This window comes from Podarcis liolepis (genome assembly GCF_965112155.1).
Source record: "Podarcis liolepis genome assembly, chromosome: 6".
Taxonomy (NCBI): Eukaryota; Metazoa; Chordata; class Lepidosauria; order Squamata; family Lacertidae; genus Podarcis; species Podarcis liolepis.
The window spans coordinates 50,727,435-50,755,158 of record NC_139559.1 but is presented as its reverse complement, the minus strand read 5'-3'; the positions used below and the strand labels follow the sequence as shown (position 1 = coordinate 50,755,158).

General features: G+C 45.0%; 1 protein-coding gene across 2 annotated transcripts; it reads left to right on the top strand.

The window, feature by feature from the left end:
* The first annotated feature begins 13,304 nt into the window (after positions 1–13,304).
* Positions 13,305–19,799, top strand: LOC310709841 (uncharacterized protein). Of its 2 annotated transcripts, none has more exons than XM_083509891.1 (3): positions 13,305–14,047; positions 15,622–16,606; positions 17,301–19,799. In XM_083509891.1, the coding sequence occupies exons 1-3, from the start codon at positions 13,649–13,651 to the stop codon at positions 17,474–17,476; spliced, it is 1,560 nt and encodes a 519-aa protein (XP_083366017.1). In that variant the 5' UTR covers positions 13,305–13,648; the 3' UTR covers positions 17,477–19,799. The 2 variants fall into 2 exon arrangements, with proteins under 2 accessions (XP_083366017.1, XP_083366016.1); XM_083509890.1 differs by having other exon boundaries at positions 13,313–14,047; positions 15,619–16,606.
* Positions 19,800–27,724: the final 7,925 nt, after the last annotated feature.

Below are 27,724 nucleotides of genomic sequence, written 5' to 3'. Positions count from 1 at the left end.
GTTGCATACATAATTTGATTTTCAGGACTTCAATCTGTTTCTCCCCCTAAAGGAGTGTGTTACCACCCTGGGTTGGAGCAAAGTTTGGAGTTCCCCCACCACCTCTGAAACTCCTTACAAATGAAAATGAATGCTACTTCTGATAAGATTGTTTTCTTTCCATCCAAGGGAAGGACCTGCCAAGCCTTGATAAGTGAATCTCCCTTTAATCTGAGGCCACTCTAGGTTGAATTTCATTTTCTTCTAGTTGTTTTTACTTTCATTTTGACCCCACTGCCTAGGCACAGCATTTGTGGCTGTATTAATCTACACCTGATAAATGGTTAGTTCACGCAGTTCTGTTTGGGGAGTGCAATATTAAGTGACAGTAGTTTTTTCTTTGCTTTGTTTTTAAGAGACACATTTATAATGTGAACACCCGCCCGCCTTTACATGTGGTTTGGTTATACTGACTCAAAGGTGACAATTAGACAATGATCACAAAAGGCCCTGCTGTTTTTTCAGAGCACAAAGTTTAAGCTGGCAACGCTGGCTAAAAACAACGGCATAGAGACAGTTCATTGCTGTTCTGAGGGGGCTATAATGGTAGTAGATGAACCCAAGTATTCTCTTTTGTTTCAGAGGGTGTTTTGAAAGGTTATGTATCACCAGTAATGCTAAGTACCCAACCCATTTCAAAGATAAGAAGGACTTGTGAGTCAAGCAAAGAGAAATGGTTGCTATGTAGAAATCTTTTGTATGTGTGTGAAACCCAAAGTCATGGAGGTGGAGCGCTTGAGACTGAGCCTCCCCCGCCCCCAAAGTGACCCATTCCCTACAATCAAACTCCTAGAGCCCAATGCTTCTGGGGAGGAGCAGCTTCTGGTGTATGCAAGTCCCAAGTAGGATATGTAAGCTCAGGTTCTACTGCTGTGAATGCTAATAATACTATTCATATTTTTTTTTAATTCCATCTTTCCTCCAGCAGGTAGACTGCCTCAGACCCTGGACGCTCTCTTTAGCTATCACGGGGAATAGCTGTTGATAGAATTTGGCTAATCCTCTTTTGAAAGCTATTTAAGCTAGTGCCTAATACTGCTTCTTGTGGCAGCAAATTCCTTGAATTTGAGTGCAACCCTAAGCAGAGCTGCTGTATGTGTCATGAAACGGCAGCTCTATCACCACTTCCAAAGCTCTGCAGACTCCTGCTAGCCAGGATTGTTTGAGGAGATGGAAGGTGGGCCTATTTAGCCTTCACCCCCTCCCTGCAGCTGCCGCTGCCTCTTCTTCTTCTTCTTCTTCTTCTTCTTCTTCTTCTTCTTCTTCTTCCCTCCTCCATTGGTTCTAATCAGTGGAATTGTTTACAGTAGCTCCAGGCTGGCCATAGGCTATCCTGCCATAGTCTCAACCCCAGGGAATGTCCTGTTTGGGGGCCTAATGGCAGCCACTGCCACTGGGAACATGGCTGGCTCTAGACATGCACCTTTTCCACTGGTGGAACTCATCCCTGCTGCTGGGGAGGCACCCATGGGCAAACCTCACACTGTTCATCTGAGAAGTCAGGGTTGCTCTGTTAGGAAAATATTTTACAAATAAGCACTTTCTTGTCTCCACATAATTCCACATAATACATGGATGTAAATTTTCCCAGTTTATTCTAGCCTTGGTGAAGTAGTTTAGGTTGAGAAAGTGAGTGAATGAGCCAAGGTCACCCAGTGTGTTTCATGGCAAGCAAAAAATCTAGGGGCTGACTACTCCTTACTGGTAGTGACTTGGATCAAGTCTGTTCACATCCTTTCCTTGTTTCCTGGTCTGGGAAACGAGGAATAATTACACATTCTTTTTCACAGAAGTCTAAAAACTCTGGTGCAAGAGCTGATTGGAAGGCACAGCCCATAGAAATGCACATCTCTGTGCTCACCTGCTTCTAGGCATCAAATAATTAAATAATGTCCATTTAATTATGTCTCCTATTCTGCAACAATCCAACTTCATGGAACATGATAGGCATTTCTTATTTCAAAGGTACTCTAGTTTTGCGGAACACATAAACCAGAGATCATAATTGAAAAACACACCTTATTTTGGATTCTGTAACTTTATACCTTGGCCCCTATGAAACCTCTTTCAAATAGACCACCAACAGGCTATTTTCTTTCTACTCAGGGCTGCATTCCTTCAACGATAATCAGTCACGGGCCACATGCCAACTGTGTCTTCTTTCTTCTTTGGCGATCACTCGTAGCCAAGTAAGATTGTCTTCCATAAACATGGTCTTAACAGTGAGTCTGTAAGTGACTTTGGAGGCCAATCCACACGTCCTTCCACAGTGGGAACATAGGTTTCCGGGTGGGAGCTGATTATGGTGAGGGTTTGCCAAGCCTGCCTTCCTCTTAGCATATTTCTCCTTTTCATCCTGAGTTCGAGCGTCTTCAAAGCCCCTGACACCTTTGGTAAAGGCTGTTCTCCAATTGAAGCACTCGCAGGCCAGTGTTTCCCAGGTGTTGGTGTTTATACTACACTTTTTAAGATTTGCCTTGAGAGAGTCTTTAAACCTCTTTTGTTGACCACCAGCATGACGCTTTCAATTTTAAAGTTCAGAATAGTGTAGTTGCTTTGGGAGACAGTATTCAGGCATCCGAACAACATGACCAGTCCAGTGAAGTTGATGTTGAAGAATCATTGCTTTGACACTGGCGATCTTTGTTTCTTCCAGTACAATGGCATTAGTTCACCAGTCTTCCCAAGTGATATGTAATTTTTTACGGAGACACCATTGATGGAATCCTTCAAGGAGTTGGAGATGGTGTTTGTAAGTGGTCCATATTTCACAATCATACAGTAAGGTTGGTAGTACAATAGTTTTGTAAACAAACATTTTGGTTTCCCTGTGAATATCCAGGTCCTCAAACACCCTGTGCTTCAATCGGGAGAAAGCTGCACTCGCAGAGCTCAGGTGATGCTGGATTTCGGCATCAGTGTCAGCCCTTGTGGAAAGATAACTGTCCAGGTAGGAGAAGTGATTGACACTTTCCAACATTACACCATTGAGTTGGATTTGTGGCACTGCAGAGGGTTTGTTTGTGCTTGTTGGTGCAGCACTTTGGTTTTTTTTGGATGTTGAGTGATAGGCCAAGCTTTTTGTAAGCTTCTGCGAAAATATTTAGGATGGTTTGGAGGTCATCCTCTGGGTGTGCACACACTACGTTGTCATCAGCATACTGAAGCTCCATGACGGAAGTTATGGTAATCTTACTCTTTGCTTTCAGCCTACTCAAGTTAAAGAGCTTTCCATCTGTTCGATATATGATTTCTACCCAATGGGGAGTTTCCCTTTGACAATGGGAATGAAAATAATGAATAGAGTTAAACCCTGTTTAACACCCGATACCACCGTGAATGGTTCACTTTGAGAACCATTGTTATCTGTGATAGTTGCTATCATATTATCACGGAGGAGCTGAAGGATGTTCACAAATTTATCTGGGCAGCCAATTTTCAGAAGGACAGTCCACAGGATGTTACAATTTACAGTGTCAAAGGCCTTAGTCAGGTCAATAAATGCCATATACAGGGTTTGGTTTTGCTCTCTGCATTTTTCTTGTTGCTTGTCCAGCTTGCATGTGATGCTAAACCAAACCACAGCTGAGAACAAATGAGCAAGCTTGTGAGTTCATTGACTGAATACTGCAGCTGCAGCTCTCCTTTCCTGGTCCTGCTGCCACCATGCTAGCCAGAGCTAAGCTATGGTTCAGCTTAGTATTTTGTCCAAACCGAGCTTATTGGTTCAGATATACTTGTAAGCACAGCTTATATCCCTTTGGGTTGGCTTTGAAAATACACAAAAACAAAACACAATATGTAAGCAGAAATTAAATTGTGGGTGGGGAGACATAAGCAGCTGATGAAAGCAGAATAAAACAAAATCCAGCAAAATTTAATTTGCTTTGGATTTTTTTTTTTTAAAACCAACCAAAAACATTTTTACCTTTTACACTCAGAAGGCCTCACTCTCTCTTGTTGCTCCTCAGCCCATCTCATCTCACAGGAAGTTAAGAAGCTGCTTTATACTGAGTCAGACTGTATCTATGCTCTCCAGGGTTTCAGACAGTGGATATTCCCAGCCCTACCTGGAGATGCTAGACACTGAACCTGAGACCTCTGCTCTGCCTCTGGACCTTCTTTTTGTGTGTGTACATGCCCTTTTAGAAGAGGCCACCACCGCAAGAAACACACTTAGCATTTCAGTATTGATAAACTTGTCAGTGTGAGTCTCCTTGAAATCACTGTAAGCTGCCTTGCACATTTTTAACTTAGTGGCAGGGTGTGTGTTTTAAAAACCAAGCATGCTTCACAATAGCATCTCAGTAATCCTCATAACAAGAGTTCTGCAGAGTCAATGAATATTATGTATTATCCCCATATTGCAGAGGGGAGGCGATGGTGCTGAAGCTAAGAGATAGTGGGTGGCCGAAGGGACTGAGGTAAGGCTCAAACCAGGGGCTGAGGTAAGGCTTACCATACTTCCCTGCTCCCAGTTGCAGCTTCATCCTAACCAACTTTACATACTCAAAAAAATATCCAGTTGATTTCAGAGGGACTTACTTTAAGGGAATTATGCTTAGAACTGCATTCTCAGCTTTTGCAGTGGTGACACCACTTTTATATTTAAAACTAATTCATTACATTTATGTCTTTCCAAAAATTTCAGGGCACTGTACATAGTTTTCTCCTCCGATTTTGTTCTCTCAATACCCAGTGAGACAGATTAGGCTGAGATAGAGCAGTGTTTCCCAACCGGTGTTCCGCGGCACACTAGTGTGCCGCGAGATGTTGCCTGGTGTGCCGCGAGATGTTGCCTGGAGGGAGGCGGGCGAGTCCAAAAAAGGTTGGGAAACACTGCAGTAACGTATCTTAACCGCAGGGCAGGCAACACGGTTCATATAGAATTTGAATTCAAACCTCCCTCCGCTGCGCCTGCCACTGAGGCTCCCTTCGCGCGCGCGAAGCCCAAGCCCTCCTTTAGCGACGCGCATGCCCAAGAAAGGCGTTCACGCCGCCAACATTTCGCCTCCTGGGATCACGTGGCTGCTCAGGTGTTTCCATGCGCGCGAGGGGGGGGCGTGGTCGTTCGCATGCGCGGGCCTCCCAAAAGGTACGTTGGTTCGGAGGGTCCCCGCCGCGAGACGCTGCGCTCCCTTTGCCTCTGAAGGAACGAGCCAATCACTCGCTTCGTCCCTAAGAGTGTGGGCTGATTGGCCTCGCTCCCGGTGTTGAAGGATCTGGCTTCGCAACGTCCTCCGCCGCGTGCTTATTGGAGGGAGGCGGCGGAGCCATTTTAATTCCGCACCGACGGCTGTAAGGGCGGGTAATGGCCGCTGGAGGATTTGCCGATGCCTCCCGCTCTCAGATACCGCTGGTGGAGCCTCTTGTCTGGCTTCAGCAATTATTATTATCCCACGGCAAGGGCTCTCAAGAGAGGGCAGCCTGCTGCTTAGCAGTTTTGGGACTGCGCGGAGTGTGCACCACGTGATTTCTCCGCATTGGAACCTTGTTCACACGTTAAGCTGAACGTTCCAAGCTGTGTATACGTGCGTATACGTTTGTCTGAAAGTGTGCCGTTGATCATTTTTGTACAGTTCCACTGTTGCGCATAAAGATATGCAGTTGGTGTGAGTTGAATGTTATATTTTAATAACTACAAGTGTACACCTGAACTATTCATGTATGCAGTTGTACGGATTGTATACATGTTGGATCTAAGGTGAAGAAGGGGCAGAGTACTCTAAACTGGACACGGTATAGATTACTAACCTTTCATATACTGTGAGGTCTAAAAGAGAGGTGAATACATTGTATTGTACTTCTTGAGACATTTGGTTGTTCATTAGCAGAGAGAATTTTCATTAGATCAGTAAATAGTTAATAGTAAGAGTGGAAAGAATTGTTCTATTGGAAAAAGTGACCATTTTAAGTTTTAGAATGACAAGCTTCAAGATTTGTATTTATTTATTTATTCTGACATTTTTATACCTCAGTTTTTATTATCTTCTTAATAACAAAATATATAAAATAAAATGCAGAGAAATAAAAATCTCTCTCTCTCTCTCTCTCTCTCTCTCTCTCACACACACACACACTGCACAGGAGTGGGACCAGGAGGAGGGACCCCTCCATAAATCTTAGCTGCCAGCCTGGCACATAGCAGGAGGGGTGCTCCAACAGGTATCTGAGTACCAAAAACACGCACAATCATTTCTGTTAAAAACAAAACCAGACAATGTAAAATACGTACTTTCTTTGTGTTTATTTGATTCCTATTAAAGAGAATTACTTTATATATAATCAATATAGGCACAGAGTTAATTTTTTAAACATTTTCTAATGGTGGTGTGCCTCGAGATTTTTTTCATGAAACAAGTGTGCCTTTGCCCAAAAAAGGTTGGGAAACACTGAGATAGAGAGAGAGAGAGAGAGAGAGAGATCAGTCCAAAGTCACCCAGTGACCTTCACCACTGTCTGCGTAAGGATTCGAATCCAAGCCTTTGCGGTCCTACCACTACGCCACTCTGGCTCACATTTTCTACTTCAACATCTCATTCCCCAAACCACATATATCAAATTCTCTTTAATATCCATTATCCAAATTCACTTTTTCTCCACCCCCAATGACACCATACATCAAGGTACTCTTCTATAGATGGCAGTTTTATTGAAGCATCTGGTTAAACTGGAGATTTTTGGTTGTCCGTTGCATAATTTAAGAGGAGATGTGCTGTAGCTTCCATTTACTATGAATGATTGTAGATCACAAACCAGCTTCAATAACGTGTAACCCTGAAATTTTGGATCCCCTCCAAACTGATGCCAAAGCTTTGTGCTCATTTTGTGCTGTTTACACCATTTCCCCACATCCTTGATTCTTGGGACAGAAATATGCTTAAGGCTTGTGCCTTGCTCACTGGCTGAATGAGTCACTTTAATACGCAAAAATTAGGTTTAGCAAAAGCAAAGCAGCTTGCTGCTCACCAGGTTAGAGACCTGTTTTCTTTTGAATTTACCCTGAAGGCAGAAGAGCCTTCAAGGTCTTGCATTGCCACTGTCAGTGAATTAATTCTGAGCTTGAAACAAAGATGAGCAACAGGGATAGTGTGGAGCCAATTTCCTTGTAGAGACCGGCATGTGCCTTGAGAAGGAGAGAGATTTGCATAGTTGTTGCTTTTCTGGATTAAGGCAACCATTTATTGTCCTGCTCCACCCGGATAATTATGGTCTGTAAGGAGAGTAACTGGAAGAGTAGCTTTTTGATTCAGGCTCGAGAATCCAGTGTGCCTCTCTCCTGATGGTTATTAGCGCATCCACTTTACTTAGAATTGTCTTGTGCACTTTCCAAACAGCAGAATCAACCCAAAGTTCTTAGAAAGGTAACTGGATATGGGAAACCCTGTGTTGGCAAGAGGCTTGGGGAGATAAGACCTATCTCTCCTCGACAAACTCAACAGCTAAGGAGCTTCTTGGTACTGAGTGGCTGGAAGCCAGATCCCAGCTAAAGAGGGAAAGCAGAAGACACTTTGCTTCGCTAGTTGGCACAGTCCTGTGTAGTTCTTCAAGGGCCTGAAGACCACCCTATGTGCCAGCCCATGCCCTGTTTGGGAATCTGCCAAGATATCCCCAGCGACAGTCACTCTTCCAACTATCCTGCACATTGGCAGGTGAAGCAGAGCTCATATGAGAAGGAGCCTGCCTTTCATGCCCAGGGTATGGAAAGCCCCAGCTTGTCAAAAGGAATACACCCCATGCCAGAAGAGCTGAAATAATTAATGTTGATATTCTGAGATCAGCAGTAGCTGTCTAACTGGTCACAGGGACTCTGTACAACATTTAACCCTGTCTGCATTTGGGATGTGCTTGCTGCATGTTCAAATGGATCACAAAAGGTTCTCCCACTGTTAGGGTTCTCCCACTCACAATGCTGCTTATTTAACATTTTTGCAAACTTCTCTCTATCATAAAAAACCAATTATCTCTCTCCTGCCACACATATATACAGCTACTGTACCTCACGGAAAAGGCAGCAGCTGAGACCCCGTACTCAGTGATAAAACTATCACTGCTTGGAATATACAACGAACATCACCAGCAGACACTCAAGTTATCTAGAAAAAAAAATCCATACTTGGAAGTGAATGGTCTGTTGCTGTTGTTGTTGTTTTTTTTTTTAAAAAAAGAAGCGAACTTTGAAGACCAGATCAGGACTGAAACATAAACATTCCAATGCAGAGAATTTCTGAGGCATTCTCGTGTAATTAAAATTAATAAGACCAAGGGTGCTATGGCAGTTTAAGGGCTAATTGGTTTATTGTGACATGAGCGTTAGGTTAACACACACACACATGTATGCAAATGAAGTCAGTATCTCTTGTATGGTGTATGCATACATACAGTGCAATATTTTGTAGCAGCTGACACTTGTTAGGCTTCTTCCAAGAAAATGTGCTTCAGATTGGCAGGTAAGGCCATATTCATGCAGCAGCGCTTCCACTGCCAGTCTGGTGCTGCAGTGCAGAAACAGAGGAGGTAATTAGAATAAGCAGGTACTTTCCCTTGGGCATCCCCATAGTGAAATCAGGGGATATTCTCGTAACTTCCCCCATCAGTCATGTAGGTAGGCAAAAAACCAAGAGAGGATAGGATCCATTCATGAACTACAGAGGCATTCATACAATACTTCAAATTATGAAGTCATGTGTGGGGATGCCCTAACACAGAGAATGGAAATAATATGCATAGGGAAGTCATGTGCCCACACTTGTGTAGTAAGCAAATAGAACAATTTACCTTTTCGCATTTCCTCTCTTATTGAATATATGTGTAGTACATGTTGCTTTTTGCACCTTTTATCATGGAGGGGAGGGGCATATTTGCATTTCCTATTACTAGATATGAGTTTACACATGAACAGAAAGTCAGAGATAATTGATGGGAGGCCCTGTTCTAGTCCTGGAAGCAGCAGCAACCACCTGCCTCCCTATTTCATTTCTTGCTATATTGTCTGAGTTGCTTCAGACATTTAAAACTATTGTTCAGGGGATGGGAAAGAACAAGCAAAACATTTGGGTTTTGACACCTAAAACTAAGCCTGTGCATCTCCTCACATAGGGAAATGCACGTGTTGTTTCTACAACTTGATGTGCACGCATCCTCTTGTAGGTGGGCTCAGCTCTGGGCATGCTAAACAAGCAGCAGAAAAAGTAGAATTTATATTACTCTTTTATGTCACTTTCCTCAAGCTTTCTTACATCCAAAGCCTTGATGAATCCAAACTACATTCCTATTGTCTTCTGCTACTTTACTGAAGAGGTAGGAATGGATGGGTTGAGTAACTGGGATAGCTTAGTTAGAGTGTGTTGCTTATAATGCCAAGGTTGAAGGTTCAATCCCTAGATGGGACAGCTGCATATCCCTGCATTACAAGGGGTTGGACTAGATGATCCTTGGGGTTCCTTCCAACTCTTCAATACAGTCGTACGTTCGGAAACCAAAGCGTGGCTTCTGATTGGCTACAGGAAGCTGCGTTTGGCTTCCAAAAATCATTCAAAAACTGGAACACTCACTTCTGGGTTTTGATTGTTTGGGAGCCAATTTGTTTGGGAGCCAAGGCGTTCAGGATCCAAGGTACGACTGTATTGGTAGTTACAAATTGATTAATATGATTCTGAAAATAAACAGCCACTGGCATTTCATAGAAGTACTGCTGGGTCTAGTACATTTAACTTTATAAAATTTGTGGATGATACTACATCTGGAGGAACTGCATGCTAGAGTATTCTGATATGAACCTGGGCTATAGTTATACAGTCATACCTCGGGTTGAAGTTGCTTCAGGTTGAACACTTTTGGGCTGCGCTCCACTGTGACCTGGAAATAACAGAACGCATTACTTCCAGGTTCCGCCGCTCGCGCATGTGCAGTTAAAATGACGTCATGCGCATGCATGGAAGCGGCGAATTGCAACCTGCACACACACAGACGTGGGTTGCGTTTACTTCAGGATGCGAACGGGGCTCCGGAATGGATCCCGTTCGTATCCAGAGGTACCACTGTATTATTATTATTATTATTATTATTATTATTATTATTATTATTATAATATCCCACCTTTCCTCCAAAGGGCTCAAGGATGGTTATCCCTCTCCTCATGTGATCATCACAACAAATCTGTGAACTTTCTCCTTCAACCCGTTTGAGCTAGGTCTTCAAGAAGCTTGACATGCGAGATCTGTAGGCCTAGAATAACCCATTATTTACTCCATAGTTTACCAATCACACCTTTCTACTCCCTACTTCCATTTTGGTTAGCATTGTGGCCTCAGGCAATCTCATGCTGCTAATGGATGTAATTTCAGTATTGGGATGCTAATATTGCTCTAAAACCCTAATCCAATCAATTTGACTCTGCAGTCTGATTCAATCCTAAAGTGTAAGAGAAATGTAAGCCTTATCAATTGCTCAAGCTCAAAATTCAAAACCCAGCTAATAAACTACCAAAATGAGAAGACAGCAACAAACATGAAGGCAGAACTGTTAGATATGGGATATGTGTTAGAAGTGGCAAAGAAGATACAAATGTTTGGGAATAAGATAGGAGAACAACCAGGCAGGCAGCAAGAGTGCTGAAAATGGTATCAGTGTTAGCTCGGATAACAAACCAAGCATGAGTCAGCAATACGATTCTGTGACAAATAATGGTGAATGTCTTTTTCTGTTATCAGCAGAAGCATCACTTCTAAGACTAAGAAGTGAAGTAAGTGTTCTTTGTCATTAAGACTCACATGGTACTCACCCAGGTCTAGCTGAAGGTGGAGTATTGCATTCATTTAGGCACTTGCAGTTCAGAAAAATTGCTAACAGGCAACAAAGGGGTTCGCAAGAAAACAACAAAGGTGGCAAAGAGTCTAGAAGTACTCCTAGCTGGAAAGGCTAACGAAACTGGGCAAGAAGTCCATCTTAGGGGAAATAAAGTTAGGGCAGATATGTTGAAGAGTTTGCAAATATTTTTTAAATATCTTAGAAGATAAATGGACAACATATTATCCACTGAGCATAAAACAAAAAACAACTGTTTTCAATAGCAATGATATAGAAACTTTTAAAAATCTATAATATCCTGGCTTTTAAAACCCAAGGTTGGCTGCCTAGAACACTCCCCGATGCAACATTTTGTTGAAGATTTATATAAATACCAGCATGTTCGAGGCTTTATCGAGTACAAAGGGATAAGTCTCTGCCCATAGGGTTTATAACCTATAATATATCACAGGGAGACAACAGAGAAAGGAGAGGGGAATGTAGAATCATAGAATCATAGAGCTGGAAGGGACCCCAAAGGTCATCTAGCCCAACCCCCTTCAATGGAGGAATCTCAGCTAAAGCATCCATGACAGATGACTATCCAGCTTCTGCTTAAAAACCTCCAAGGATCCTTCCTTGGAAGTCCACAACTTTCAGAGGGAGATTATTCCCCTGTCGTGCAGCTCTTACTATCTGAAAGTTTCTTCTGATGTTTCTTTAGAATCTCCTTCCTTTGTAACTTGAAGCCAGGGTAAATAAGGGAAGAATATGCATTACTAGTTTACACATATTTAGGCTTAATTGCAATAGGAAATAGAGACTGTGTCAAAGGCTTCACAGAAAAAATAGGTTTGAGATTTAAGACAGAGCATCATTCAAGTGATAGGAGTAGCAGTTTCATACATAAGAGGAGGCAAGGAAGAAAGGAAGGAATAATTTGAAGAAACAGCAGATTGTCTATTTTTAAAAATGATTTTAATCGTTTAATTTCAACAGCTTGTTTTCTATAGCTCTAGGAAATCATGGAATTGTAGAGTTGGAAGGGACCAGGCGGGTCCTGCGATGCAGGAATCATTTTCCCAAGGACGCTGGGTTGCATGCTCTACCAGCTGAGCTGTCTGCAGAACACTGTTAATATGTACATAGCATACAAAATCACAATGGACTCAAGTCCATTAATTTAAATGGGTCTACTCTGAGTATGGCCTAGTTGGATACCACACATCATTTTTGCTCAAAAATGTTCAACCTTTGATTTCTACACACCATCACACATATAGATTAAAGTCCCAGTTTTACCCAGAACTTTTACCGACTTTGGTTTTGCATATAAAGGATGATTAATGCACATTATGCTTAGAACTCATTGACAGGCTTCAAGGGCTTACTTCTGAGTAATCATGCAGAGGATTGATCTCATTATGATTTTGAGTTTCATTCACTATTGTGACATCTCCCTTCTGCTGTCTTTTGGAAGGTGGGGCTAAGAATTTGCCCCATTTGGTTTCTAAACTTGGAAGTCAGACCTTTCTCTTAAATTATTTCACTCAGTTCTAATCATTCTTTTTGTGGAGATACCCATGAAACACATTGTGTGCTAAACATTATGTCTATCACCCTGTGTGTCTCTCCACTTACCTTCTTCCGTAGAGGGAAAATCATGCATCAGAACCAGAACTCATTTGCTATAGATGCTACTTCCACAGCAAATTACTTAAGAGGAATAGCAGAACTGTATTTCTATAGACCCCTAATATCCCTTTACAATGGGCATCTCTGAATTTCTGAACTGAGTCCAAGGGCAGTTATGGGATGCCTTTCTGTGAAGACTTTATGGAGGATTTCAGTCTGCTGTGAAACATTTTGATTGGGTATAGGTTGTTGAAGTACTGTACATGACTTTCAATATTCCTTCTCACTCTCTAATTAAGATAAACATGCCTGTTCAGCCACCTGATCTGCCTTTCCTATTTCATGCCCTTTTTAAAATTTATGAACAATATTGATAGGATGTCCAGTTTAAAAAGAAAAATCAGGACACCTTATAGAAAACAATTTAAATTAGACATACAATGTAACAAAGTATAAAGCAGCATAACTGCATAAGACATAAGAGTGGGCTTTAATGGGTGTATGTTCTTTGGAACTTTAGCAGTAGCCCTAACTATGCCATTTTCAGCTGTGGACATTGGGCTGGGGGCACGTAAGATCTTCTTACAGTCCTTCATTGTAGCTGTTTTCTTCTCTGCTTCATGAGATGTTCAGAGGCAAAACACAACTCTCTGACATTGCTATTACAGTTAACTGGGCAACCACCACTTGCACTTCTGTTTTTTGCAATTATGCATGAAGCATGCAGAATGACTTCCAAGCTTCCATGCATAGGTTCATAGCTTCCCCTAGAAGCTGGATCCTGACTTTAGTTATAAGTTGTATCTTATATTTATCGACCACACACACACACACACTACCTCTCCTTCTAGGAAAAGCAGGGTACAGTATTTGATGTTCTCTGTCTCTCATACACACACTGCAATTTTATCCTCGCATACAACAACCCCTCCTGCGTGGTCTCTTAGCCATCGCCAGTTGGCCGGAGTGGGGATTTAAAGCTGCCTCTCCGCAAACCCAGGCGGACACTAACTAATCACTAGCACCGTGGATCTCGAAGAGTAGGCTGCTCTCTCCAAATCGATTTCCTACGAAGTGCCTGCCGGAAGCATTCTGTGGCAATTGCTCCAGAGTAAAGACCGCTTGCTTAGTAGGTCTGCTTCTGGATCTAAAAAAAAGTGGGAAGGTGCCCCTTCCTTTACCAAGAATGGGATTTTCTTGCTCATTTCCATTTGCTTGTCAACGAGCTTCGACTACAGCCGAGACCTTTGTAGTGGGCGTGGCCGTTTCCTTTGTAATAAATTCCAAAGATGAGCCTCCTGAATATGTAGTACGCCTCGGCCAATCAGAGCGCACGGGAGCTCAGCTGTTTTACTGCTGGAACGCAAGGAACCCTTTTTTTTTTTTTTTTTTTTGGCGCTTGCAGAAGTTCAGCGCTCGTTCAGTGCCTGGAGGGGAGCTGCCGGACTCGGGGCAGTTTCCTAGCTCTTTCCCGCTCAAGCCACCGTGCAAGATGAGCGCAGCCGTGGAGGAAGCTGTCTTGCCGTCTATCTCCACCTTTGCCGGATTGGTGCCGCTGGAAGACCGGCAGCCCGACATGGTACAGGTGAGGGCGTACGGAACTGTTTGGGAAAGCGCCGGAGGGGCAAGGCGCAAGGAAGACCCTCCCGTCCTTTAAAACTAATATTAACGGAATGGCGCTCCGAGACTATTTGGAGGGATTGCGGGGCAGGGCCCTGGGCCCCCGGGGACAGTTTTCCCGTTCTTAATCGCCCTCCGTTGCGCCCCTTGCCGCCGCCAGGATCCAGATGTGTATTTTGGCGAAGGGTGTTAGAAACTCTGCGCGACGGCGCCTTGGTCAGGATCGGCTGCGAGCAATAAGATTTTTCAACGATGTTAATTTAAAACTCTTGCCTGAGCTGTTTGAGGGCACCAACATTATTGAGGTTTTAGCTTAAAAAAAAAGAAAAAACTTTCGAAATTATCTTAAGAATTCTGGAGTGACACATGCCTTAAACTCAGCTCACAGCTGTGAGGCTAAAATACCGCACTCAGCCTCTTGGAGCGCGGGCAGGATACTAGAATGTATATAAGCGAGAGTTTTATCCTGGTCCAGGAGTACGTGCAGAGAGTAAGGGTGGAGTTCCTGATCAGGCTGAATTGATGCCCGAATTGTTCGGTAGCAAAGTTAGCCCCTCACAGTTACTGAAATTCCTACTGAAATTGCGTCCCGATCCTGCGCTGCGTTGGGCACCCCGAGGGGCAGTGGCGGCGCATGCAAGCTCTGGTCCTTTAATAAGGAAACTTTGGGAGAGGGGCATTTTGAAGCCGGAATGGGTGTCCCTGCGAAAAAGGCTCTTAGGGAAAGCGATTTTGAGCAGAAAAGCGTGGTAGTGGAGGAGAAAGGTGGTTGCGCATTGCTCTCTCTCTCACCCCCCCCCCACTTAAAATCTCCCTTTTCTTCTTAAAGGTCGTCACGGCTCCCTTATACGCATTTGCGTGTAAAATGTATTTTTGTCCCCACGAAAATTTCTGGGCGATCTAACAATTTAAAGGCTAGCTAGAAACAAAAACACCTTGAACATATTTTTGTGGGACTTGGAAAGGATGCAGGGATGAAGTTTTTTCGACGGCCGAGAAATTTAAACTTAACTCTCCGCGGGACGTTTTGGTAAAGACCGCCGTAATCTGCAAAGGACGGAGCGTACCAGTCATATTCCAGCGCGAGGGGCTTCTCGCTGAGCGGAACCAATCAAATATTGGGGCGGGGGCGGAGAGGGGGCGGGGCTAGTGGGGGATCAAGTCAATTAACTCCTCCATAATTAACTACATTCCAAGAGGAGATGGGTACATTTTGGAGAGATCAGGAAGCGATCCCGGCTCATTCCTGGCTGGCGTACTAGTAGGCTGTGTAGACGCAGGATCCGCTCCTCCAAACCATAGCGAGGGGACCGGGTGGGATCCAGTGGAGCCTAGCAGATTGGTATTAATTCGAAGTGATTTGAGTGCCAGGCGCACCCTGCCCTTAAACTCATCGGAGAGGGAAGGTGCGCGCAACCCGTTTTTCAGGTTAGGGGGTGCTATAAATAGTGTCTGGATTTGGCTCCCCAGTAGCATGTTTGCGCCTGGCACCTTAACTCTTTCCCCGCCATAACCCCGCTGCTCCTATCCACGCAGCAGCAGCAGCAGAGGATCCCCACCCACGTGGAGGGCGCCACGACCATCAAGAGGGAAGCGGACGAGTTAGGGAACTTCGTCGACCTGGAGTTCATCCTGGCGCACACCACGAACGGGCAGCCCACGGGGGTGGCGGCGCCCCCGCACCCCAACCCCAACTACCCGTTGCCCGAGACTCCCGAGAGCTGCGGCACCACCTACGACAGCGACAGCTCCAACTACCAGCAGCCCTCCAACAAGTTCGCCGCGTCCTACATGCCCAGCCCCGGCCACAGCTACATGGCCGAGCTCTTCACGCAGGACATGCAACAGCACCCGGCAGCAGGGCCGGGCCCTTGCGAGCTGCAGCGGCGGGAATACACGGAGCTGCGCGCCCCTGGCTTGGCCCACGCTCCCCCAGGCTTGGCTCGGGGCCTATCCATGGAGCACCTGCGCGTCAAGCAGGAGCCGATGGACGGGCAGCCGTGCATGATGAGCGGCAGCCCCGATTGCCTGGGGCCCGCTCCTCTGGACCACAAGCCCCTCCTGATGCAGGCCATGATGCAGCAGCAGCACCAGCAGCCGCCCCTCCCGCAGCACGCGCCCTCCGGCTTCCCCAGCGAGCAGATGAGCCCCGCGGCCCAGTGCCAGGTGGCCGGCGACATGCACGCGCAGATGGGAGCCCCCCAGCATTACCCCCGGGGCGCCCACCTCTTCCCGCCCAACTTCGCCGGGCAGATGCAGCCCCAGTTCCGTGGACACTTCAGCGTCTTCCGGGAGTCCTTGAACGCGCACGCCCAGGGCCTGCACGGGCTGCTGGTAACGCCGCCCAACTCGCCCGTCTTGGATTACTACGCCCCGATGGGGCCCCCGGAGGAGTGCAAGCCGAAGAGGGGCCGCAGGTCCTGGGCGCGGAAGCGCACGGCCACCCACAACTGCGAGTTCGCCGGCTGCGGCAAGACCTACACGAAGAGCTCACATCTCAAGGCGCACATGCGGACCCACACGGGTAAGGAGGGCGCGGGGCTGGGAGTGGAGTTAAGGGTCGCTGGGGGTGGGAGGGACGCGGATCGCCTCGGGTGGGTGGATGTGAGGAAGCGGGTTCGCGGAGAAGGGCTCCCCAAGAGAAGGAGCGGCGCGGGGGAAGCGTGCGTGGGCGCACAGGGTGTAGCAATGTGGAGAATTGGACGCAGGGCAGACTCGCCGACTGTGCGAAAACTGGCAGCAAACTCTGCCAGGCTGATCTTATATGACACTTGGGCGTGCTTTGGCCAATCCTGTCTTCCCGGGAATGTGCCGGTTGTGTACAGGGGACGCTGCAGGAGCAGAGCTTGGCAGGACAGCGCCAGTGCGCCTTGTTGCTTTATTCCGCGAATTAAATTGTTTCTGGAAAGGCGCATGCAGTACAATCTTGTGCATGTTGTTTGCCCGGAAGTTTGTTTACAGAACTCTCCAGTTCAGACCGCTGACTAGGTTGAACTAATGCGAATTTGATGTAAAGCGGTTACGTCCAATGTAGGACATCGTTGGGGCCAGTTTTCACCAGGGTTGTGAGATCAGTTGAGAGTACATTCCCTGGAATAGACTCACTTGATCTTTTATTTGGGCGAGTGTTTGCCCCAGGGTGGGTGGAGACAGAGCCATTTGCACTCCTTTTCACCAGGCTAGAAAGTTCACGTTTCTCTCCTTTTCTGTTTTTCCAGGTGAGAAGCCTTATCACTGTAACTGGGAAGGCTGCGGCTGGAAATTTGCACGGTCAGATGAACTAACACGCCATTACCGCAAACACACTGGTGTCCGGCCCTTCCAGTGCCACCTCTGTGACCGTGCCTTCTCCCGATCAGATCACCTGGCCCTGCACATGAAGAGGCATGTGTGAAGCATGGCCTGCTCCCTGGCGCGCCGGGGTGGGATGTGGTAGGGATGAAGAAGAGGGGGATGGGACAGGGACGCAAAGAGACTCTGAACTCTATTTATGAAGGGATGGAATATTTTCTTATTGGAAGAGGTAAATTATGTATATATTAGTAAAACATTTTAATATTTAAAGAGGAAACCCAGTTGGTTCTTCCATGGCAATATGGAAAACGTTTGTGTATTTAAGAGTGAATAGTTACACAGATCTAACTGCAGCAGAGTATATGAAAAATTGCACTGGAAATATTTGTGTGTGGGCACTATAATTGTGGCAGCATATCTCTGCCATTCCCATTCCAAATCTTCAGTGTGCACACAGCCATAGTTCAAAGACTATGTCAATTGCCTCAAGCGAGTTTAACTTTTTAATGTTTTGCTCTGTACAATGGTCTTTATTTTTTATCTTGTAATGTAAAATGCTTACTCTTGTCAAACTACCTTTTTATAGTAGGTATCCTTGAGGAAAAGAGGGACAAATTTAAACTTGCTGGCTCCTTTTGTTCAAAGGGATGGTGCCAAAAGGGACAGATCCAAAAAGGTTGGCTTGAAATAAGTTAACCCAGTGAATTAAAACATCTGCATCTCATACCAAATTTTTTAAATCAAAGATAGATTGGGGGGGGGGTTACCTCATGTTTTGCCAATGTATATAATGACCAGGGAAGGGACTAGGGGGAAGTCAACTTTTTTCTTTTTTCTAAAATGGTCACTTCTGGAACAGGTTGTAAAACCAAAATATAAACCCTGAACAAAAGGCAAAACTTACTCTGGAAGATTGCATGAGCTGAAGGGTTTCAAGGACCAATGTAGTGCAGGACAATCCTGCTGATACTTAACTCAGAAGCAAGTCCCATTTGAGTTTAATGGGACTAACAGCACAATCCATACATTCAATAAAAGCACCATTGAGTTAAGCAAGTGTTCTAAGGTGGCCAAGCTGAAAATGAGGACAAGACTCCGGCACTTTTAATTAGTTGTATAGTTTAATAGTTGTAAGTTGTCACGCAGGCTTACATCTTCTACACAACTTTTATTAAGCAGAGGAAAACTGTCTTTTTTTCCAGCCATTAACCCCAAAGTATGCCTAGAGTTGCAATGTTAATTCCCCCCACCCTTGTCCTGCTCAGGGATGCTGCTAAAGCATTACCAAAAATGCCTTAACATTCAAATACACTTTTTCCTGCAAAATTGAGATACCGCATATTTATAGGCGAAACCTTTAAAAAGTTGCCGTATAAATGTGTACTACTTCGGTGCTGTCAACCAGCTAAAATTCCTGTGGATGCAATCTTTGCTTTTAAGGGAACAAGTCACACTGAATGCAGTGGGAGCTACTTTTAAATAAGTTTATATAGAATTGTCCTTTGGCTGGCTAACTGTACAATCCTATATGTTTACTGAAAAATAAATCCCACTTTTCTTCAGCAGGGCTTACTCGCAGATAAGTGTGCATAGTACTGCAACCAAACTGTCTTAGCTTTTAACTGACAAGAAGATGTCCGTACATCTGCTTAGTTGCAATACCTCTAGGTGCTTTGTGAGAATGTAACATGATTTTCAACCTCTTGTCTTCGTAAATGGGAAAGAAAGCCATCTTTGCTTGCTTCTTACACAAATGTGTAAGGCAACGAATGCTCCAAGAATCTTGTAGATTTATGAATTTAACCAGCGACATTTTTGTAAAAGTACAACTGAAAACTATGGTTCTGTTCTTGCAATCATTTGTCCTGAACTGCCTCTTCCTTTGCTCAAAGCAAAGATGCTGTTTGGATCCTGAAAGCAATCTGTTCTACAAGGCTAACGATTTGGTTGATTAACTGATAACCTTTAAAAATCTGTTTTGGTGTCTCCTTCCAAAGGATGATCATGAAGCCAGGTACTGCTGCAGCTGCAACCCCTCTCCTACAACTGCCATGGCAGCTTTTTTACTTTTCATTTTTTTGTAAAGGGCATTTTTGTCCATTTCTGCTATACTTGAAACTTTCTTTCCGAAGAGAAAAGGACCCTCTCAATATGTAGCTCCTGCAAACAAGTTGTAATTCTTTTTAAAAATGCTGTAAATGTATTGTTGTTGTTTTTTGTTGTTGTTTTTTTATAGGCTGGGTAAATGACCTCAGCCCTGGTATGTGCACTGCACCTGTCTGTATTATATTGTTAATATTGTGTGTGTGTTTGGCTTGGGCCCATCGAGCAATCTACCATGCAAAATGTTAGTTTTCTCTATATGCATACCTTTTAAAGATTGTTGATCTGATGCAGACAAATAATAAAAAATCTGAACTAAAGTAGTTTATTTCTAATTTAATTGCAAAAAAAAAAATGTGGGCAGGAGGACGGCGTCTGAAATGGCGAGGTAGACATCTTTTAAAATAGGAAACTGCTCTTTGTTTCACAAGTTAGGTTTAAAAACAAGAGTGGGGGACCTGTGGCCCTCCAGAAGTGGTTGGAGTGCAACTCTTGTCATTCCCAATCCCTTGTGGCTGATACGAGTTGGGAGTTCAGTAACGCTTGGACTAACGAAACCTGCAGATGTGCCAGTTTCAGTTTCCTCCCCATTTTGCTTGGGTGCCTAACACAGACGGAAATTCAGGTATGAGGTGGCCAGGTGCAAAGAGGGATAGGGGTCCTTTGCCATTAATAGTTGTGTGGAAGTAAGTGGTGTTTATGTACCTGCTAAAATCCCCACTTTTACACACTTGTTAAAGGCGCAGGAGTCCCATCATTGTCTGTAGCTGGCCACCCTACTCAGGAACCAAGATTGTGTTTGCAGCTGTATTAAAAGGAAGCAAGGACTTCTGAGTCTCTGTGATGCCAGGTGGCTAGAGGACAGGTTCCTCCACAAATTCTATCAAGGCTGGGCATGACCCATCCCTCTGGCTCAGCTGAGCTCCCGCACTGGATCTACTGGTAGTTTCACTCCTTGCTAGGCACGAAGGCTTCCTCTTTAAATTAATAAGGGTGACTAAGTTCTGGCAGGTCCCAAGCCCAACAAGCAGGTCTTTCTCCCTCCCTCCCACAGGCACTCATACTCATTTTAAGGGCTGGGCTTGTGCAAACTTGATGTGGAGCTATTAGCACAGGCAAAATGACTGTCCCAAACAAGATGGGTTTCATGAGCTGGGGCTGGAACTGGAGGCCACATCTGAACAGAGGAATCTGTAGGGATGATGGGCTCTGGCCATCCACTCAGTCACCTGGTGGAGGGAGCTTTTCTGTTGTAGATTACTTAGCTAGGTGCAGAGTGGGAGGGTGCACATAGCGATCTGTCCTGAGAACTTTGCAGACTTATTAAGGGGTTTAAAATGAAGTAAGGGCAGCTATCCTGTGGGGGGTATTCTAGGGTAGTTGGTTGGTAGCGAGATCTGAAGAAAGCATGCAGTTAGTTGTGTGCATCTTACCAGAAAGGATAACTTTTATTCACTTCTTTGCTGTAACAGAGAGAGCTAGATTCTGCTCATGCTGACGGTGTAAATCTTATTTCGCCCTGCTGGAAGCCTTTGAACTAGTTGTGACTCACTAAATCTAGTGCTGACATGATTTTGGATTTGGTTAATCGCTAGCGCATAACCTGATTTCAAACTAGCTAGTTTGGTGTGCAGATGGCTGGTTTTATACTTGTGTGTTGATAAACTAATTTGGTCCCTTGTGTGAAGCTTGGCCGCCTCTGCTTGAATTTTGAAATATGCTTGTCTGGCTGGATAAATGGAAGATGATCTTGGCCTCAAATTAGATTTTCTAATAGATCCAGGTTTGTGTGTGTGATACTTCTCTAAGGAGTGTCTTTGTTTACAGACCAGAGAAAGAGGTGTGAGATAAGCTGAATACCTGATTAATCAGGCAAGTGTATGTATGTGTGTGTTTGTGAAAGAAAGAGAGAGAGAGCACCACTGCTCTTGATATAGTTAAGCCTCTTAGTTCCTACAAACATCCTGTAACACTGGAAAAGCTGGATTCAGAGTTTACCTCCCCTGTTCTCAGCAAATATCCACAGCCTGCGATTATTGTGTGTGTGTGTGGGGGGGGGAATTATGTGGAATGACAGATAATAGAATAATAAAATCTTAGGGTTGGAAGGGACCCCAAGGGTTTTTGAGAAACCCACATTGGGTCTTTATAATCACAGCATCCTTTTCTAAGTGTGCACAGACCAACTGTTGAATTAACTGTTCTAGGACCTTTCCTGGTATCAGTGTCAAGCTTACCAGTTGGTAGTTAAATGAGCTTTAATTTTTCCCCTTTTTGAAGATGAGTACAACACCCTACTTTCCACAGCACTGTTACTTAGATCTTTGGTGGTGTATTGCTCTGTTCATATATTTTGCAAGAGGGAATAAAGCATTTGTTCCCATAGTGTTTATAGCTTACTAGAGAGAAGGTGGTGTACCAAACAAAACCGAAAATGAGTGGGATACAAATATTTACTGTTTTAGGCAAGATGGTCAGGTGAAAACTCCCTAAGCTTCGGCTGCTGGAGCGCCTATTGTTCTGAAACTCCTTATACAGCTTCTAAAACTGAAATAGGCAGAGGTTTACCTAGGGTCCTTTGCACTTTTGGCAAGGAGCTGTATTGGCACTGGTGCCAGAAAAAAACACTTTACCACAATAGCCACTGTAGAAATTACTACATTTTACGTGATTCAAGTACTGAAAGCATTCAGAGTGAGGGCGAGGGGAGTAGAAAGGGCAAATAAATAAATTTTTAAAATGCACACCTTTGTGCCATGGTACAACAAGGACGGGAAACCTCTCTCGCATTTGATCTTGCACCTATACATCATACACTCCATGATCTGATAAGTGATTCTTGTCCCACCCCTGGCTTGAGTCCCTGGTTGGGGCTGGTTTTGCCAACCCCTAGGTATGCCCCTGGTGTTGGCTATTTGCAGTTTAGTTGCGCTGCAGAAAGCTTGCTGGGGCGACCACGCATTACAAGGAACCCAAAAATAACTTTAACAAGGTTTTAATAACAAAAACAAAAACTCCTTTTACACTAAATATATCAAAAAGCATGACCCAACCACCAACCCATCCCCCAGGATACTGAGAGAGCTAGGTGCTGCTCTTTATATACTATAACCAATTGCTAACACAGCTTAATTAACACAACTTAGCAGCACCTGCTATACAAAACTGGGTCTCATTATTTGCTCTGGCCCTTAAAGACATACACATCTTGTGGAACAATAATGAACCTTCACATTTAAAGAGACCATTCAACACCTGGACATAGGATACAAGTCTAATGCTCAGATGGCATGATACTATCTAAAGAAAAAGCAGTACTAATGGGAATGTTATGTGTAGGGATGGGGGGGGGCGTTTACTGAGTCCAGGTATGCAAATTTGTGAAAGATGGAGGGGAAAGAAGACGGTACCAAGAGGAAGGGCCTACAGGCTCCTCATCTCCACCATCTTTGGTGATAATATAAGCTCCTGTTCTGTGGGGTAAGGGCAAATGAAAAAAGCAACTAGCACGGTAATGCCCTAAGATGACAGAAAACATGAGTCACCTGGATATTGTGATGAGGCCTTGATCCTATAAAGAGGGCAGAAAGAATCACAATACTTGGCCTCTGAGGTGTTGCTCACTGAACTGCTGGGGGGGGGGATGTAATTCAAGTGGAACCAGCTCATCCTGCCCGCTTGCATACGTTACGTGATGGTCCAACCATTGGAAGCGAATGAGGCCCTTAGTGCAAATCATGAAGTGGCTGGTGTTCTCTGTGTTAGCTTTGTAAAAATCACAAACATGAGCTGCTTTGGGTGGAGTTAGTGTAGCAGTTCTGTATGCCTGCATGCCAGGTAGCCTCCAGGGAGCAGCACTTGTAGAACAAAGGCTAGGATCAGAGTTCTCAGAAGAACTCAGTCGCTGGCAGGTCTTGATGCGAAGAGGCTGTACTGTATCTTGTCCTAACTTCAGTTACATTTCCAAGGTAGAATTATGCCCCCTTGTGAAGACTTTGTATAGTGTACTATCAACACAGCTCAATAAGAATGCTAGAATCGTATGTATTTCTTCTTTCCAAAAACAAGTCGGCAGTGCATTACCCCAGTTGCCTGGGAGCAAGCCCTATTTAATTCTGACAGCCTTAGTTCTTCTGAGTAGTCATGTATAGGATTGCACTGTAAATAATTGTCCTGAGATGGAATAAGAAATTCACATAGGGGAGTTTGTTGGCACCCGCCTGTCTCAAGAGACCTTGGAGTGCACCTCTGGGGTTGAAGTCAAACCACTGCATTAGAAGCACTGGTGGCCTCCCTGGGGCACAAGCCTGAGCGGTATAGATGGAGGTCCTGGGCTGCACAGATGACAAGACGCCCCCTCCCTCAGTCTCGCTGATGTGGTCCAAAAGAAAGCAGAGCAGTATGTTTGGTAACAGCTTGGCTGCAAGAGTTGCTGGAAGGAGGCATACAAGGCACCATCCAACCATCTTAGGGACTCCGCTTCGGATTTGTGTAGGGTTTACTCCTTAGCCTTTTCTTCTCCTGAAGATATCCCACAAGGCAGAGGAGGTTTAGGATCAGAGTTTTCCTCCTCTTAGATGGGTTATGTTCCGAGGTTGATGAGCCCCCTCTGCCTCCCGCTTCCCTCTACAGCACATGCAGAAACCACCTTCTTGAGTGTTGGGCCCACTGTTGGTCTTGTCCACTCAATCTGCTGGAGCCTGTCTTCACATGCAGGGGTAAGTCCCTTACTCACTGAGGGTTTAAGCATTGGCTACTGTTACCTGGTTTAGCCAGCCAGTCAAAACCGTTTACCAGGTTGTGGCTGCTGTCACTTGCTGACAGCTTCCAGAACCCAGAAGGTGAGAGCTGCGTTGGATGGGAACCAAAGGTGGACAAACTACCCCAAAAGGAACATGACATGTCCCCCACCAGAGGTACTACCCTTGCCCGAACAGCCCATACACCCCAGGCAGGGGAGTAAAGAGACATAATCAACAAGGTTGGGCTGGGTCAGGCCAAAGGCCCATCTCCATCAGCATTCTGGTCCTCCAAAGGTCAACCAGGTGCCTCAGAGAAGTCCACAAGCAGGACATGAGCACACCACAGCCATCTCCTGATTGTGTTCCCCAGCAACACTGCGGATTCAGAGGCTTACGGACTCTGGTCCTGGAGGTAATACATAGACAGCATGATTGCCCTAACTTCCAAATCCCATGAGTCATCTGGCCACACAGTTTCATCTGTGGCCTCTCAATTTTCACATTATTTGGGATACTGAAAACACAAGCAGGCTACAAAGGATTCAAAAGACCTCTCCGGCTGGCTGAACTGAGCAGCAAGATGGCAAATGAGAGATGGGGGGGGGGGGGGAATAGCTTCACACATAGGCCAATGTGATCCAAAAAGGCAGTGGCTCACCATGAAAGGGAACTTGGTGGACAACTCAATGAAATGTTTACCCAGTGTGCTGTGGAGGTGGTGAATTCCATGCTAGGGATTCTTAGGATGGGAATCAAAAATAAAACTGCCTATAGCACAATGCCCTTATACAAGCACACTTGGAATACCATGTACAGTTCTAGTTGCTGTAGCTCAGAAAGGATATCTTAGAGTTTGGTGCAGGAATGGGCAACCAAAATTATCAGCACCTTGCATGGGAGGAAAGACTATGATGTCTGTAGCTTTCTATTTTTTTTGGGGGGGGGGTGACAAACGGCACAATCCTGACAATGTCAACTCAGAAGCAAGTCTTATTAACACTATGAAACACCTCACAAGTGGTGAATCACCCAGGGAACATGGGTTCACTAGCAACTTCTATAAAGCCACACCATGGCTCACTAAATTCAACAGCATGCTAGATGGAGGTACCGTAGCTGATTCATGGCAGAAATCAAAAATCGTGGCACTACGGACACCAGGTAAATGCTCTCTTCTAGTGGGCTCTTGCTGCCCAATAGAGCGTATCAATCAGGACACTAAATTACTATCCTCAGTAATGGTTAACAGATTGCCCTCTAAAAGGAGTTATGACCTGTTTGACAGTGAAATTAGATCATGTATTTCTATAAGTTCTGTGGGCTGTTACCTCAGACATTTCTTTATCTTTCCCTGACTCCTGTTAGACTCTGCATTGTGCAGCTGTTTAGACTGAAGTGTTGGCTCAGACACTGGTGCCTGGTGCCTATTGGAACTGACAGGTCAAAAGGCCAATGGTACATGGAGCTGGAATCAATGAGAGGCGGAACCAACTAATTCTCATTTTGCCTGCATTCCTATATGGACATCTATAATGTCAACACTGAGACTAAGGGCTCCTTTAGATGTCCTTTTTTGTGCATTCATGATTATGTGCACTCATGAAGGTCTTGGGATAGCTATGCACAAACCTGCTTTTAGCACAAGTTTTGTGGTGGACATACTATTTCATTTCCAGTCGGTGCATGTCCTGTCCTTACTGATGGAATCCTATACCTTTATGATGCCAAAGGTTCCATGAAAAATATTTTTGTCTCACTTTTGTTGCACTATAGTGCAAGGGTGTCCTTCAAGATGTCAATAATGCAATAACATGGGGGAAGCACTGCAGAGCTACTAGTAAAGTGGAATGATATGCAGGTGGTCCAGTATAAATCTACCACTAATATACTATTAATTATGTGTTGTAGAATACACTCCTCCACACAGAGAAAACAGTTTGGAGAGACCCTATGAAGGAGGAAGCTAGCAGCTAGGTCCACCCCCTGGCCTGCTAGTAAGTAAACAGGCAGGTGGGGGCTGGGCAAGGGTAGGCTGAAGTTGTCGGAGAGCCAGTGTGGTGTAGTGGTTAAGAGTGGTGGACTCATAATCTGGTGAACCAGGTTCACGTCCCTGCTCCTCCACATGCAGCTGCTGGGTGACCTTGGGCTAGTCACACTTCTCTGAAGTCTCTCAGCTCCACTCACCTCACAGAGTGTTTGTTGTGGGGGAAGAAGGGAAAGGAGAATGTTAGCCGCTTTGAGACTCCTTTGGGTAGTGATAAAGCGGGATATCAAATCCAAACTCTTCTTCCTCTTCTTGGGGTGTTGCACTAGCTACCCTCACTGGGCTCAAAGTATCTTCTTTCTCTGCTGGGGTCTTTAACATGCCTCCCCAAGTTGAGACCTTTGCCCTGCTAGCAGAGCAGACTGGGTGCAAATTGTGATGTGATGCTAGCAAGGCAGAGGAAGGCTATGATGTGACCATCCACAAGGCAATCTCTATTTGAGTGCAGCTAAGATCTGATAGCACCAAATGTGAACATCAGGCAGCAAGGGAGAGCTGGGAATTATCACTGCCCTGTGGACTCTGGTGCCCAAAGGCAAATGTTTCCTAAGGGTGAGGCCGGCCTGCTTCTCCATGTGCGTGCGTACGAGTGTGATACCCATGGCTTAATGATCTCAGCCTTCAATTTGTAATCTGATCAGAGCTGTAACACTGGGCAAATAGCAAAGGAAAAACATGGCCACACGCTCAGATTGTGCAACTGGCATGTTTGTCCTACAGAGGTTTGCATTGAGAAATGAATTTCCATGTACAGTTGTCTGGGAATTAGGGACCTTGGTATCGTAGGCTACATAAGGGGGAACGGGAAGGTCAACATTTTCTGTTCCTTGCAACCTTGAAACAGTTGCTGTAGAAGTATGCAATTGTTTTAGATGTTTATTATTTAATTATTTTTAAAATTATTTTTAAAAATGTACGGTTTTAACACTGATGTATTGGCCGCCCTGGGCTCCTTTGAGAGGGAAGAAGTTAAATTCAATCAAATCAATCAATCAATCAATCAATCAATCAATCAGTCAATCAATATTTGTCTTGATTTTCCAAGAACTGGCAATCAGAAGTGCTTGGCTGAAGGGGCCCTGTTGACACCTCTCCTTAGATTCCCAGGAGCCTGAGGATTCCTGCAACGAGCTCTTTGTCAACATGAGCCTCTGCCTGCATTAAGGCTCCACGGGGTCCTGACACTTACATTACCCCGCCTTGCTCTCACCAGCGTCAGATCTGGCTACATGGCCCGTTGAGTATCTAGTTCTAGTAATGTACAGAAACGGTCGGGCAGAGAGGAATGTGGAGGAGCACCAAGGGAGCGCAGCCTCTTGCTAAATGCTCAGTTATCCAGAGCAACCACCAGAGGGCACTGTGCTCCTTTTGAGTCGACGCGGCTGGTAAGGCTGCCGGAGCGCGGAGTTACGTAACCCGGGAGCTCGCACTGCCCTCCGCGTGGCTTTCAGCGCTTGCT